This window comes from Myodes glareolus, chromosome 9 (assembly GCF_982192425.1).
Source record: "Myodes glareolus chromosome 9, mMyoGla1.1, whole genome shotgun sequence".
In the NCBI taxonomy this organism is placed as follows: domain Eukaryota; kingdom Metazoa; phylum Chordata; class Mammalia; order Rodentia; family Cricetidae; genus Myodes; species Myodes glareolus.
The window spans coordinates 106,773,823-106,789,966 of record NC_142034.1 but is presented as its reverse complement, the minus strand read 5'-3'; the positions used below and the strand labels follow the sequence as shown (position 1 = coordinate 106,789,966).

The 16,144-nt window shown below is 44.9% G+C and overlaps 1 protein-coding gene across 1 annotated transcript in view; it reads right to left on the bottom strand.

Moving 5' to 3' along the window:
• Positions 1 to 2,034: 2,034 nt before the first annotated feature.
• The window catches only part of Bmerb1 (bMERB domain containing 1), a 77,863-nt gene continuing 63,753 nt past the window's right edge, over positions 2,035 to 16,144 (bottom strand). Inside the window, exons 3-6 of the mRNA XM_048433263.3 lie at positions 14,209 to 14,282; positions 7,528 to 7,642; positions 6,064 to 6,146; positions 2,035 to 3,273 (exon numbers count right to left, since the gene is read on the bottom strand). Coding sequence (XP_048289220.3) covers positions 3,161 to 3,273; positions 6,064 to 6,146; positions 7,528 to 7,642; positions 14,209 to 14,282 — 385 coding nt within the window. The 3' untranslated portion in view covers positions 2,035 to 3,160. The remainder of the gene's footprint in view (positions 3,274 to 6,063; positions 6,147 to 7,527; positions 7,643 to 14,208; positions 14,283 to 16,144) is intronic.

The window sequence follows — 16,144 nt, the reverse complement described above, 5'->3', positions numbered from 1 at the left end:
AAAATACTCCTGTTCTCATCACCCCGCCTCTACTTCCTATCCGGTTGACCCACCTATACTTCCTGCCTGGCCAATCTGTGTTTATTTAAAACATGATTGACAGAATACAGTCAAGTCTCCCACACCATAGCAGGAAATAATACAGGTCTTCTATGAGCTTAGTGGGGTTCTGAATACTGGGAACTTAGTGGGGTACTGGATGCTGGGAGCTTAGTGGGGTACTGGAGGCTGAGAGCTTAGTGGGATACTGGATTCTGGGAGCTTAGTGGGTGATTACTGGAGGCAGGATATTTGTGAGGGATTGTCTGTTCTTGGCCCCTTGGCTTTCTGTGTTTTCCATGAGGAAGGACAGCAGAGAGCCTTTTGTGTTGTCTTAGTGTTTTGTGTTAGAGGGTAAAGGGTTTATAAGAAATTGAATAACATCTGCCCCAATTTCATGTCTACCTATGATGGTTCATCTTCTCACCTGGGGAATCAACAAGGAACCTATAAGTGTGTTTATGAAGGTGTTTCCAGAGAGAGAGTGGCAGAACCCCATCTGACAGGCTGGGCATTCTAGTGGAATAGAAGAGGGAAGACAGGTAGGGTGGGCATTGCTGCCTGCTGTGAGGGCTGGGGTTTCTCTAACATGCTACACTGTCATTCTGTTCTGCTGAAGTATGTGGAGCTAAACAACCATGGATAAGATCCCTCATAGTTATGAACCCAGAGTCTTCCTCCTGAAGCTGTATGCATCAGGCATCCCATCACAGCAATGAAATCTGAGCCATGCAGCCAGATCTAAGATCATGACTTAGTTGATCAGACTGAGTTGAGGCACTACACTCATCACGGATGTCTTACATGATGAGGGAGGAGAATGCCTCAAAGGTAGGGATGGGAGCATTGGAACCAACCAAAGCCCAAGGAACTGAACAAAACAGAGGTACTCTGCCCATATATAGCCTTGGCAGGGAAAGTCCTAGGGACCCCTTGACTTCACACTGGGTTTTTGTGGTGCTGAGTTCCCAGTTTGTGCTCACTTAGTGTGGTTGTTCTACGACACACATACAGCCTGACTTCACATGTGGACTTAGGTACTGAAGGAGGACATGATGTCCCCTGAGGCCAGTATTCTGACAAATGCCCTAGTGAACTGTTAGGATGTCAGGATGTGGGCGTGAGAGCTGAAGCAGAAACTCATCTGAGACAGAGTACAGGGTGTGACACACACTGTCTACCCCACCAAGATCCCACAGCTGGAACTGAAGTCAATTCCAAAGCCATTGTGATGGCTTTACAGATCTACTCCAAATTTACATTGCTTTTGAGATAGAGGTCTTATTTAGCTTTAAATACAACATTGTAGCCTAGGATGGCCTTGAACTTGTGAACCTCCCACCTCCACTTCCTCCCTTTCCCCCAGTGCTAGGAGTCAGATGTGCCCTACTGTACCCAGTTTACATACAAGTTGGGATAGAACCCAGGGGCTTTGTACTTGTGAGGCAAGCACTTACCTAAGCTACATCCCAAGTCAAATTTACAAGTATTTTGAAAATGCTTCCCACTAATGGACCAATAATGTTCCTTCTGGTTTATCTTAGGAAAAAAAGACAGAAATTAGATGAAGGTTTATGTCCTCAGGGTGTTGACCATGACTTTATTATAATGTGGGAAAAGGTGGGCAGTCTAGATGTCTAGTAGTGAGGCAGTGGTGAGGCAGGTGACAGCATGTCCACGGGATGGAGCGCTAAGCAGCAAATATAAATATTTATGAAAAGTGTTTAATGTTAACGAAGAGCTTTTAATGATGTAAGAGGAGCCTATGTGGTATAATATCAACTGAAAAGAAAGCTGGGCATAAAATGTTTCAATATGATGTCAATCATGACAAAAGAAATGTATGAGAAGACTTCCAGGAAATATGCCAGAATATCAGAGGTCACTGCGAAAGTTGTGCATGGTTGACTTTTACATACTCTCTGTACTGTTAAAATAACTTCCTATGCACACAGGTTATGTCCATAATAAAGAAAGAGGGAAGAACTTTAAAAATGCTCTGTGTGTTTTTCATTTTTATTTTCTCTGATGGATAGTTTGCAAATCAGCAAATTTTGATTGGTGCTAACTACTTAGGCCAATCACAACACACATATACGCACAGAGAGGTCACACAGGCTGTGCCGCGCTGGACATGGCAAATGTACATCAAGTTACACAGGAGGAATTGTGGGACTGGCTCAAACACGCCACCAGATGGCTGGGACACAGTTGGGTCACACTTCCTCTCCTGCTTCCTGTCAGTTGTTCTTCACTGAGATGTTGGGCCAGCGGGTGACCTCTCACTGCTACTCCCTGTAGCAGCCTCAGTGGGTGAAGAGGATGCTGGTTGGCATCTGTTCTGGATCCCTTTCTTGTCCACTCGACAGTGGCACCTGCAGCTCTCTGCAAACTGGTCCAGGCACCGGATCGGCTCTTGATCACTCACTCCTCCTCATCCCATTCCACTGTGGGTTGGACATGGCAAATTGAGAAAGAGCCTGGAGCCTGGCAGATACACACCTGATGTAAACTATGCCCAGATACAGAATGGGAGGGAGCAGGAGGCATAAACCCAACACCATACACAAGCTCAGCCTTCACAGACAGGCCAGTGTCTCTAGGAAAATGATTACAATGGAGCCTAAGAGATGGGTGGACTATGAGGAACCCTCCAGGCTACAGTCACTGGGAGAGGACAAACAGGGAACAGGACTTCTATCTGACAGCAAAGCTGGGAGGGTGGATAGGTAATGGGTCCAACATGGTGCGAGATTATTGAAGTTCACAGCTCTCCACACCGGGGGCCACGCCCCTTTCCCAGTTCATTCACATGGTAGGTTAATGAGGGTTTACTGTTTTAGGAGAGGGGCTTCTTGGTGGTTGGATAACTGACGAGACAGACTCCCGGGTTGGGCATGCTCTGGGAGGGCCATGCGACAGTGAGGGGCACTCTATTGCTACACTCTGCACAGCAGTGGCTGGGCCCACCTGCCATGCCCATGGCCCATGAGAGCAGTCATGGGCTTGCCTTCAACCCCTTCTGCCTTGGAAATCTCTTAGACCCCTGTAAAATGGGGGCTGTGAGGACAAGAGGGTGGAAGGGATGGTCCCCATGGTTCTGGGACACCCCATGTAGGGTTTACATGATGCTACACTGGGTGGCCCCACAGCAATCCTTGATGAGTGCCAGGCCTGTCTTGGCCACTGTTGGCTTGCTAGGTGGGGGATCTGCCTTCTTCTCTGCCCGGGAGCCTGCAGTAAAGGAAAAGCAGAGGGAAAGAGAGAAAGGTAAGGAGAAGAAATCCCTGACCACTGGCAGTCCAACCCAAACCCAACCCATGACCAGGCCTTAGTATGGAGAATGGCTATGCATTCTATGTCCAACATTTGTGGACTTTCTTGTCATTCATTCCTCAGGTTCCAAGTGCAGCCTGAGCCTCCCCCCTAGTCAGTTCCTCTCGTTATATTAGCTTCCAGGCCTAGTGCAGGGTAAACGGGAAATTCTTTCAGTTTAGAAAAATGCTCATGTTACCTTTTCAGAACGCCCTCCTGATCATCCTCCATCTTATCCCCTCAGAATGCCTATCAGATGTAAATTAATTTTGTCATTCTGTCCTCTCTCTTTGCAGAAGCTGTTGTACTTTCCTCTTTGTTCTGTATCCTGAGTAATTTCCTCAGGACTGCCTTCCATTTTGTGAAGCATACTTTCAACTGTGTCTTCTTATTCAATCCTTTTAAGTTTTTTTTTCCCCCCACGGCAGTTTTATTAATGAGGCTAATGTTTTTGCAAGTCTATTTACATTTTTTTCATAGAGTTGTTCTATTTCATCTTGGGTTTTGTTTTTTCTTTCTTTAATAACTTTAATATACTTAGTGCACTGTCTCTTCAAGATTGTTTTCTTTTTAAATTTTTTTTTAAAAAAGCTCTTTATAATTTATGGTGTGCACACAAATGATGCAGGAGTACATGAGTGTCGAGGGCAGAGGACAACCGTGTGAAGTTCTCTCCTTTCAGATTTACACAGGTGCTGAAGATCAAACTCAGGCTATCAGGCTTGTGTTACAAGTGCTTTAATCTACTGAGCCATCTTGATGTCTTCTTCTATCAGGTTCTTGGGAAGTCATTTTCTTTGTCGCATCTGCTTTTCCTATCATGATGTTTCAATTTTTCATCGGTTTTAAAAATTTACTGTCAGGTAATATTCCTGGAGGTTGTTACCTATGGAAGACTATGTGAGAGATGTGTGCATCCTCTCTGAGAAGTTCTACAAGTTCAGTTTTTTGTGCCACCTGTGAAAACAACTGTGGGGAATACAGAACGTCTGCCTTGTACTGGTCACTAAAACCACAAGGCACACGGTCTTGACTAAAGTCATTTTCCTTACAGGCCTGTCTATTTGATATTTTATCAAACATGAAATATAAAGACCCCACCTAATAGCATGGTGAGAGGGCAGATACATGCACCTTCTAGGTAGGAACATGGCTAGAATAGAGAGAGGGAGAGAGATTGACGGATTCATTCTAGAGAACCCTGCCTAATGTAAGGAAGAGTCTGACATTGCCTTGGAGTTGTCAAACTGTGGTTCTCAGGGTCTGGCCTATGGAAAGGGCCTGTTTATTAGAGTATGAATTTTCAAATTGATTGGCTTGAAAAAATATATTTAGTAAAGCCTAAGTCTGGTTGTGTCTGTGGTGGTATTCCAGAGAAGATTAGAATTTGAGGCTCTGGCCCAATCAGCGATACCATTCCTCGAAGGCTTCTTAATATGATAGGATCACTAAGGTGAAAGAAGGTAGAGGCAAGAGGAGCTGGGTTACTGGGATGTGCCTTTGCGGGGTACACTCTGTTCTGGCCCCTTCCTATGGTCTTTTCTCTCTGATTCCTAGACATGTCAGCTGTTCTTCTCCATCATGGTGGCTGACACCTCTGAAACTAGGAGTTCAAATAAACCTTTACTCCTTCAAGTTGTTCTTACACACAGGTCCAGCACACAGAGGCAATGTGCTCGTGGGAAGAGAGAGACAGGTCTGACAGATCTGTGTCCCTGAGGCTGAGTTCTTATTCTTTCTCCAACAACTCCTTCCCGTTTTCTGCAAAGTCTAAATTTAATAAGGTATGTACTTTTTTTTTGAGCTAGGGTCTCAACATGTAGCCCTAGCTGGTCTGGAACTCTTAATGTATGTAGACCAGGCTGGCCTTGAACTAACATGGATCCCCTTGTCCTTGCTTTCCAAGTGCTGGGATTAAAGATGTGCATCACCAATATCCAAGAATATCCACTTCTTTATTTTGCATTTATTTTTGCTTTTTGGCTTTTTAAGACAGGGTTTCACTGTATAACAGCTTTGGCTGTCCTGGAACAAGTTCTGTAGATCAAAATGGCCTCAAACTCACAGAGATCCACCTGCCTCTGCCTCCCAACTGTTGGGATTAAAGGCACGCACCACCATCTCCTGGCAGAATATCCACTTCTTACAACTGAAAGAGACCTCATTAATGTAGCAGTTAGAAATATTTGCCAAACATTACATCAAAAAAGAAAAGACATTGACCCCAGGAACCATGATCACTTTAACATCTGGTGGACAGGAGGTATTTCCAAACTTGTCTCATTAAAAACTCTCTGTTTCAGGTATCTCATAAAGCTAATAGTTATTTTGAGAATTGTGTCTCTGGCTCTTCCAGATTTCAGCCCTAATAGCAGCTGGAGCTCTTGAAGGCCATGGTTGCCATCTTATTCTTTATGAAACACATCAGATTGGAACTATGGAAGGACAGCTGTTGCAGGACCAGCTGCTTGAGGACAATGACAGCGTAAGGCTCCTGGAACCAAAACTAAACAGACAATTGTAGCAAATCGTTAAACCAAGTGTGGTGCGCATCAGGGAACGGACCCTGGCAGCTGCACAAGCTGCAGGCCATTAGCCTAGCCCTACCTGCTTAAGCCGTGTGTCTCATAAAGTGTGTCTTATGCCCCGACCCTCGCTTGTTTAAAGTCTTCTTTGTCATAGGAAAGGGGGGACCATGCAGGCACTCACTAGCTGATGATTTGGTTACTTTGTCTAGAGGTTTTAACTTGATCCTCAGGAAATCAGCCATTTCCTTGTCTTCTTCCTGTTCCCTGGGAAGATGGACGTGAAAAAGAAAAGAGAAAAATAAAGTCAGCATGGAAAATGCCAGTGATGGCCAGAAAGAGGCCAAGCTTGAGCTTGGTGAGTGACATGGTTATATACATGTAACATGTGCATATGGCGTGTGACTGTGTTAGGTGAACCCTATCTCTAATGAAGGCACACACTACTGTATAGATGCTGACCCAGAGCTAGAGTGAGACCTCAAGACAGAAAGAAGAATGGTACGGGAGAATTATCTGTATTCTGTCAATCATATTTTAATAAAACGCTGATTGGCCAGGCAGGCAGTATAGGCGGGAAAGCCAGACAGGAAGTAGGGGTGGAGCAAAGAGACTGGGAGTATTCTGGAAGCAGAAGCTCTCTCTCAGGCATTCCTGTACAGACCACCGAAGAGGCAACATGTAAGCTGTCACACCGAGAAAGGTACTGAGCCCATTATGGCTAACATAGATGAGAATAATGGGTTAATATAAGTTACAAGAGTTAACAAGAAGCCTGACCTAATGAGCCAATCAGTTTATAACCTTATGGAGTCCTGTGTGTAATTTCTCTTTGGGATTTGCCGGCTGTTGGGGTACCGGACGGGACGGAAACCCCAACAAGCCAGCCCTCATGTTACAGAAGAACATGTTCCTGGCTGGGGTTCAGTGAACTGGGAAGCATCCCTGTGCCTTCAAGCTACCCCAGACACTCTGACTCCCACAAGATTCTAGGCCCATCTCAGAAAGAAAGTCACCTTCACCTTCAAGGCTGCCAAGAATAAAATGGGTTTTCTGTAGCCCGGCTGACTCTGGCAAAGTTCTCAGAGGACACAGATGATGAAGTAGTCCCCTACATGGAGAGAGATCCAAAGGCTTTGTTCTGGGACAAAAATACCCAAGACACACGGCTGCACCCAGACAGCAGCATCCTTGGGGCCTCCAGTTAGTAGCACAGCTCCAGAGCCAGGGGGCTCCTCTAGAGCCAGGGGGCTCCAAGCCAAGATTGGCAGGCACACATCGACAGGAAGCAGCATGAGAAGGGGAAAGGGAAAGCAAAGCACAAAGCTGGGAACTTGGGAGAAGCTGTCCTGGTGGCAGGGTGTTTGTCCATATCGACAGAAGTTTAGATGTAGCCAGGCGATGTGTAGGGCACTTTGTCCTCTAACACATAATGGAATTTCTCCCTGCCCACCTGCCTAGACTTTGAGGGATGAAGTGGTGTTTCTCTTGAATATGAAATAGGTTCTGAGGTCAGAAAGGTTTGGTGTCTGGGGAGCAATGGCAGAGGCCAAGCTGTTAGGTAAGGCCATAAGGCCCAGGAGCAGACAATGGGTTTGCTGGGTGGTGCAGGGAGCAGAGGCTTGGGGTCTGATGGCCTGGGACCCACCTTAACCGTTCCACCTCAGCATCATCCACCAGGAAGTCTCTCTTCTGCACCAGTCTGTGAATCTTCTGGATTAACTCATCCTCTCTCTGCTTCTGCAGCTTGGTTTTTTCTTTTTCTGGGAGGAAGAAAACAGTGGGGCAGCTATGATGGTGCTTGTCTGCAATCCCAACCCTCGAGGTTGAAGCAAGAGAATGCTGAGTTTGAAGTTAGCCTGGGACAACATGTGAGACCCGGTCTCAAGACAACAAAACAGGCAGCGAGTGTGAGTAGTGAAAACAGGCAGCAAGTGTAAGTAGTGGACACCCTGAGTCCGAGGGGGATGGGAACAGGCAGCGAGTGTGAGTAGTGGAGACCCTGAGTCCGACGGGGTGGGAACAGGCAGCGAGTGTACGTAGTGGGAACCCTGAGTCCGCGGGGGATGGGAACAGGCAGCGAGTGTGAGTAGTGGACACCCTGAGTCCGAACAGGCAGCGAGTGTAAGTAGTGGGAACCCTGAGTCCGAGGGGGATGGGATCGGACATGGGTCTCTGCTGCTTTGCTCACTGGGTTAACTTGAAGAGGCATTTTGACCTCTTGTGTGTTTGTTTATGTGTAGTCTGTGTGCTCACTCATGTGTGCATTCAGGTGGAAACCAGTGGTCAACAATGGGTGCTGTGCTGGATAGTTTTATGTCAACTTGACTTAACTGATAGTTTTATGTCAACTTGACTTAACTGATAGTTTTATGTCAACTTAACCGAAGAGAGAAACTCAGTTAAGAAAATGCCTCCCTAAGATTGGGCTGTAGGCAACCCTGGAGGGCATTTTCTTAATTAGTAATTGATGGGAAAGGGTCAAGCCCACGGTGGGTGGTGCGATCCCTGGGCTGATGGTCTGGGTTCTCTAAGAAAGCAGGCTGAGCAAGCCATGAAGATCCAGCCAATAAGCAGAATTCCTTCATGGCTTCTGCATCAGCTCCTGCCTCCAGGTTCTTGCCATGTTTGAGCTCCTGTTCTTATTTCTTTTGATGATGAACAATGATATAGAAGTATAAGCTAAATAAACTCTCCCCCCCCCAAGCATCTTTGTTCATGGTGTTTCATCGCAGCAGTAGTGATCCTAACTAGGACAGGTGTTCTTCCTCAGGTTCTGGCTAACGTTTTTGGTTCACTTTTGGGGCGAGAGTGATGTGGGACTCCCCTCTGTATGCTGTGAATATGTTTTATTACCATTGGTTAATAAAGAAGCTGCTCTGGGCCTATGGCAGTGCAGAATAGAGCAAGGTGGGAATTCCAAGCAGAGATAGAGGAGAAAAAAAGCAGTCAGAGAGATGCCATGTAGCTGCTGAAGGAGAAAGATGTCTGCCCTGGAACCTTACCAGTAAACCACAAGCCTTGTGGTAAAATATAAAATAATAGGAATGGATTAATTTAAGATGTAAGAGCTAGCCAATAAGAAGCCATAGCTAATAGGCCAAGCAATGATAAAATTAATATGGTTTCTGTGTCATTATTCAGGTCTGGGTGGCCGAGAAATGAGTGCACAGTCTCCACCTACAGGGGTGTTGTTGGTTTTAGAGACAAGGTCCTGGTTGTCCTGGAACTCACTAGTAGATCAAGATGGCCTCAAACTCACAGAGATCTACCTGCCTCTGCCTCCCAAGTGCTGGGATTAAAAGCATGTGCCACCATACCTGGTTTTGTTTGTGGTTTTTGTTTTGTTTTTTTTAATGTCTATGTGTGTGTTCCTGAGTATATGTGTGTGTACCATGTACCTGAAGGTATCTGTGGACGCCAGACATGCATGTTAATGGTCAGTCACCTTTTAAATGCTCAAATTCTTTAATGTGCCCAGAACTATTCTTTTTTTTAATATTTATTTCTATTTTATTTATGTATACAGTATTCTTTTTGCATGTATGCCTCCAGGCCAGAAGAGGGCACCAGACCTCATTACAGATGGTTGTGAGCCACCATGTTGCTGGGAATTGAACTCAGGACCTTTGGAAGAGCAGGCAATGCTCTTAATCGCTGATCCACCTCTCCAGCCCCCCCCCCAGAACTATTCTTATAGTCATGCTAAGTACAAATGTAATTCATTTACAGTGACAAGTTTTATTTAGCTTCCTGTATATATTTTCAAGATTAAGCCTAAAGCAAGTAACTAAAAACAAGTAAAGGTTTGTTTAACTCATGTATATTTAATAGATAATGGTCCTCAAACTTTTCTCAGATCTGCTGAATTTGGTGTCTAGTGTTTAATGGAAAAAGCTTTCCATGGTAGAAAAAAAAATGTCAGCTCCTATCAGCAACCCTAAGGCTTCCAAAGAATATGGGACACAGATGACTCTCCCTAGATTGTGGTAATGCTAACCACTGGGCAAAGAACAGCCACATGCCTTACCCTCTGCCAGAGCCCTGCCTAAACTGTAGACACTTTTGGATGGACTGCCCTACTCTGCCTCATCAAGGTAAGTCAACTTTTCCAAGTTCCTCATCTCCAGGAAAATTCCTCAGACCTTCTGGGTCTGGCAGCCAAAGGCTGAGGCTGCCTGTGCAGCAGCTGAAGATGTGATGTGGTCCTGTGTGACAGCCAAAGACCAAAACCTCTGCCTCCTAATGAAGTCATCAAGATCACTGGAGACCAGAATAACTGTCTAGGTAGTGGGTAAGTCTCTGTCATTTTAGTTGCTACGTAGACCATCTGGATTATACTTCCTCCTGCTGTAATTTATTCTTTTCAGATCTCTGATGGTGTTGATGGCTAACTATAGCTTTGTCAGTTTGGCAGCTCCTCTCTCCATGGCTGCATCTGCCTGGTCAATTTATTTCCTTTGTAAAATCTAGCCTCACTTTTCTAGAGCCACTAGGTTTCTTGCTAAGAAAGACAGAAGCAGTTTCCCTTGGTGACTGACTTCACTCTGAAAGAGATAAATTCACAAAACAGGTTTCAACATAATCTTTACTATTCTTTTATTTAAAGGAACTTGCTTTGCAATGACTACTCTGAGTAATCAACAACTTGTGTCTCCTGGTAATTGGTTAAATGGAAAAAGAAAAGTTTTGATATTTATTTAAGTGGTGTGGAGGGGTCTAAGAAAGTAATTTTGTTTGTTTGTTTGGTTGGTTGGTTGGTTGGTTTTTCATGAGAGGGTTTCTCTGTGTAACTATGGCTATTTTGGAATTTGCTTTGTAGATCATGTTGGCCTTGAACTCACATAGATCCATCTGCTTCTGCCTCCCAAATGCTGGAACTAAAGCAGTGCACCACCACCATCTGACTTGAAGAAGGTTATCTTAAGGTGTATAAATGTGAGTTGTAAAGGAAGTGATTTAAGATATGTAAAAAGTGAGAAATGTTTCAGATTTTTTTCTCTCATTATGCTATTGTTATATTAAGACTTCAAAAGTTCAGAGTTTTAACATTAATCAATGGAGTTCTGATCAGGACTATCCTTAGTAAAGCACGGACTAAAGTTCTCATTGTGTTGAAAACATCTCTGTCTAATCTATGTATTCAACCATCTGGACAGAGGAAAGAGTGTTCATGCTTTTAATCCAGAATTATTTTTTGGGTTCTCAAGCTTTTTCTATGACTCAAAAGTGTGAGTCAACTGCTTTTTCTACAGTGTGAATTTCAGTATGGATCATTAGCAGTGGTAATGCTGACACAGCGAAGACAGGTCAAACACACTCCAGATAAGTACTCTGTCAATCAGCAGCTCGGGTTTCCCCACTTGCCTGTTACAGAGGATCTCTCTCTCTCTCTCTCTCTCTCTCTCTCGTGTGTGTGTGTGTGTGTGTGTGTGTGTGTGTGTATGTTTCTGTCTGTCTGTCTCTGTATCTCTGTCTCTCTACCTTGGGACTTCCCCCAGCTCCCATTACCAAGAAGAGAGGTCTGGAAATTTTAAATGTACACCTAAGATGAAAATTTCCCTTGCTGGGCAGTGGTGGCACACGTATTTATTTAATCCTAGCATTTGGGAGGCAGACAGCCTGGTCTGTGAAGTGAATTCCAGAACAGCCAAACATAAAGAAACCCTGTCTTGGAAAAAAAATTCCCCTAAACTTCTTAACTTTACCTTCAGTTCCTAGTCTATACCTATCCCAACAGATGTCCAATGAACTGCTCCAAAGCTGCCTGTAATGGGTCAGCACCAGTGTTCCTTGGCACCTATATCCCAGATGGGTCCAAAGCAGCCTGCACTTCACTAGCCCCTGGTGATCTCACAGAACCTGAGCAACAAGTAAAACAGATATCCCTCAGCCTACACTCCTCTCTCCCTTCCCATCCTTTGACAGATTCCGCCTTCCTGGACCCACAACAATGCCTTAATTTCAGCAGGAAGTAGTTACAGAAGAGATCATCACATCTTATCATCAGCAAAAGGCTGGAATGGTAGATCTCCAGGACACTCAGGACAAATGGCTGACTGTTAGCATTAAAGCAGATGCTGGCTGTCGGGTTCTCCCAGCATCACAAGGTACAGAGTCCTGGCTCCTCCCAGCACTTCTCACCCCCACCCCTACCCTAAACCTCTCCAGCCCATGGGTTTTGCTTCTCTTCCTCCAGTTTCTCCTTTTCTATAGAACTCGGCCATTTTGGCCTTGCCTGCTCTTTTGGCTCTTTTAGTTCCTGTGGGCTCTCTTGGTCCTTTTGACCACTCTCTCCTCTCTTTTCTCTTCCTCTCTTGCTCTTCCCCCATCTCCCTCCTCTCCTGACCTGGTCTATTCTGCTGACCATGTTCAGCCTGGACTCTTCCAGATGCATCTGGCTGTTCTCTCCCTCATATCTACAACAAAAACCTTCTCCTCAATTATACCTTGGGACGATTTACATCCTTATTTTCATTCACTTTAGAATAAGAAGTCCACCTCGTCTATTGTATCACAAACCCTGGTCCTTAATGCTCCTACATGCTTGCTTCTACTTTTTATTTCCTCAGCTAGGACCAACATCTATCCTCCCTAAACTGGTTTCCTAGGCCCATAGCTTCTGTCTCACCTGTGAACTTTACTGTCTGTGCTGGGATGGTCTGCTTGCCCTCAATGCCCAGCTGTGTGACTCTGGGTGTATTCCTTGACTACTTTGAGCATCCAATGTTTTGGCATAGATTGTCATAGAGTTCTTGTAAGTTGCTTGCTTGGTTAGTTTGAAATAGGCAACCCTCATACTCATGAAACTTAATGCATCAGCTTTTCTAAGCCCTGACATTATTATTATTTATATATGACCCTGAATATCCTCTTGTATATATTAAGTCACTTCCAGACTGCCTGTAATATGGAATATGTACAGACAGTCAATAAACAGTTGCTATATACACCAGCCATGCCAACCAGTTCCAAGTTTTAGGAGAATAAATCAAGTAAAACACTTGCCAAGGTCAAGTTCTTGAAACTGAAGCTGTGTCTATTAATAATCTTCCCTTAGCACTGCCAAACTCCTACACGTGCTGTCAGTGACATGAACTGAGAAAGATGCATGATCCAGTCAACAGGTATGATGGTTAGTCTTAGTATCTTAGAATCAACTGAAAGGAGAGCTGCCTAAACAATCACGAGGGGTTTTCTTAATCAGGTTATTTGAAGTGGGAAGACTGACATCAAATGTTAGCACCTTCTCATTGCAGCACAGATAAAGGTTGTGAGAAAGAAAACTTTGTGGTTTTTTTGCCTATTATTTATCAGTGTTTGTGAAGTCATCTACCTGCTTCCTGCTGCTGTGGTTGCTACATTTCTTTGCAGATCTCAGAACCAGATTCTTTGACCTTCTAATGTGAACTGACAACCACTGACTCTACAGTAATCTGCCAGACCCTCAGGGACATATTGGGACCACTGAGGCAAGACTGACTGAGCAGCAACTGGCCTCTCAGCCTCTCCAGTGTGCAGAGACCAGAGAATATCATGTAAGCCAACCTAATTCAAAAATCCCTTTTAAATACATGTTCAAACTGTGGGTTATGCTCCTCCAGAGAATCCTAATACAACAGGCATTTGACTGGTTATTCCTTTGAGAAGCAGAAGACCCATGGGGCACCTAACCCAGAGTGTTTTGGGGAGATAAGTCATTTAGGAGGACAAGGGATCAGATAATCAACACTGTTGACAACTGATGTAGATTTGACCCCATTATGAAGCCTATGACTGCTCCACTCTCCCTGTTTCCACACATTATAAACATGGCAGTGATGGGTCTGCCCTCGGGGATAATTCGACTTGAACAGCTCTACCGTGTTTTTGAAGTGCTGAGGTTCAGAACCTGGTCCCTGCACATACTAGGAAAGTGTTCTGCCATTGAACTGTTCCTCTTAGTCTTTCAGGAGACTGATGTTAGGTATATGACTCTTCCATATTCAGGGAAAGAAAAATTGAGTCAGCGGGGGAGGGAAGTGGCTTGTCTGAGGTCAAAGGTGGCCCTGTCTGACATAAACTAATGCTTACCTTGTTTGTTTGAGGTGTGGTCTCAATCAGTAGCCCGGGCTGATTTTGAATGAGTGGGCTGTCTTCCTGCCTCCTGCCTCCCAAGTGCTTAGATTATGAGTGTGTGCCACCATACCCTACATAAACTTGTGTTTAAATTATGGAGCCGCCACTAGGAAAAGAGACAACAGCCTTACTCCTCCCAATCCCATTAATACAGAGCGCACGCAAGGAGCCCTGGGAAGTGGCTATGAAAGGATACAATCACTCACATTACCTGGGATGGCAACCAAGTTCTGCAGCTCCTGCTTCAGGTCCATGATGTCCTTGCAGAGCTGGATGTCATCCATCCTGTAGGGGAGGGGGCAAAACACACCTTGGCATCGTCCTGGTTTGAACCCAGGAGGCTGGTGAGAGTGGTGCCCCTTCTGAGGGCTATGCCAACTGCTTAACTTGGTTGAAGGAGACCTAGGGGATCAGTGACCAGCCTGTTTCTGGATAAGTCTGGGTAGTCATCGTTTTTTTCCTAGCTGTGACAAAGAATACCTCCCAAGAATTAATTTAGGGGTAGAGGATAGTTATTTAGGACAATCATTCTGGGGACTACAGTCTACCATTGGAAGGAAGGCAGGGGACCAGACAGCTCTGGAGCCACGTGAGTCTGGAAGCTCCTTTTATACAATCCAGGCCAGGAAACAGAGCACTTGGGTAGGAGCCTGGCATGTAGAACCCTCTACCCCCAAAGCTAGCCAGACCCCACATCCTCAAAATCATAGAACCTTCCACAGCAGTGCCCCCAGTGTTTGGTCGGAAGCATCACCACAGCCCCCTTTTTCGTATGGTGTATTTATCTCTCACTACTGTGAGGCCTCTGGGCTTCTTCCTGCCAAGGTCTTTAACACGGGTAATGATTAAACCCACCAGTTTGATTACAAATGTCTATGTTTTTCACCCCACTCCTAGCACCCAAGATCCCAGGACCAGGGTAGTCTACATCTCCTAATGCCAGAGGCAGGCCAGGAAGTTTTCAAGACCTGGCTTAGAACATCCTAGCAGGCTACCTTGAATGAGCCAGGCTTGCCAGGAGGACACAGACTGCCTACTGCCTGTTGGTTTGTAACAGGACCCCAGACCTTAGTATTTCCTAGACCTTAGCACAACTGACTCCACGATGGAAGTACCTTTCAGGCCATAAAACTCATCATGTAGATAGCACCACCTGAAAAAATGTAAAAAAAACTGTGAGGTGAAACAAACCCTTGCCCCTCCATGCTGCTTTTGGCCACAGTGTTTATCACAGCACTAGAGATCCTAACTAACACACCTAGCAAGACTAAAACCAAATGCCCACGTATATACACAAAGAATCTTCTCTCTCTCTCTCTCTCTCTCTCTCTCTCTCTCTCTCTCTCTCTCTCGCTGTGTGTGTGTGCCTGTTTCTCGCTCTCTCGCAAGACCTACTAAGTCTGTGTAGTACCGCCTGTTGGAATACTAACTAATCTTTTTGGCTTGCTCTTGTGTAGGTAAGATCTTAAAAAAGCTGTAGCGAGTTTATGGGTGCAGCAACAGGTCATGTCCGGAAGACAACATCTCACAGCCCATTCTCCACCACATTCTTCCTCCCCCCTCTTCTGAGGTGCTCCCTGACCTGGGAGAAGAGGGACTACATTAGTTTTTGAGAAAGGGTCTCTCACTGAACCTGGAACTCACTGATTGGCTGGTCTGGAAACCCCCAAATCCCCCTGTCTGCACCTTCCCTGCACTGGAATTATAGTGCAATGCTACACCTGCCTTTTCCACATAGTGGCTTGGTGACTGAACTCAGGATTTCATGGTTATGTGGCAAGCAATCTGCTGACTAAGCCATTCCCAGCCTCTTCTCTGTAGTTTTTTATTTTCATTTTTACAATAAGTTTTTGTCATTTAATTTTTAAATTTGTAGTATTACTACTATTAGTACTACTAATAGTACTACTATTATACTAATTATACTAATTATTACTAATTATAGTAATTACTACTACTAATAATAAATGTGTGTGTACACATGTATAGTGTTAGAGATGGAATCCAGGGCCTTGGTCAAACTAGATAAATGATTTCCCATTGGGCTACCTGACCCACCCAGCTCCTTTCTAGATAACTTTGAAAGGTTGTACATTTTTAATTGCATGGGCCACTCCTTTCTTTGGAGACCAATATAACCACAGTTG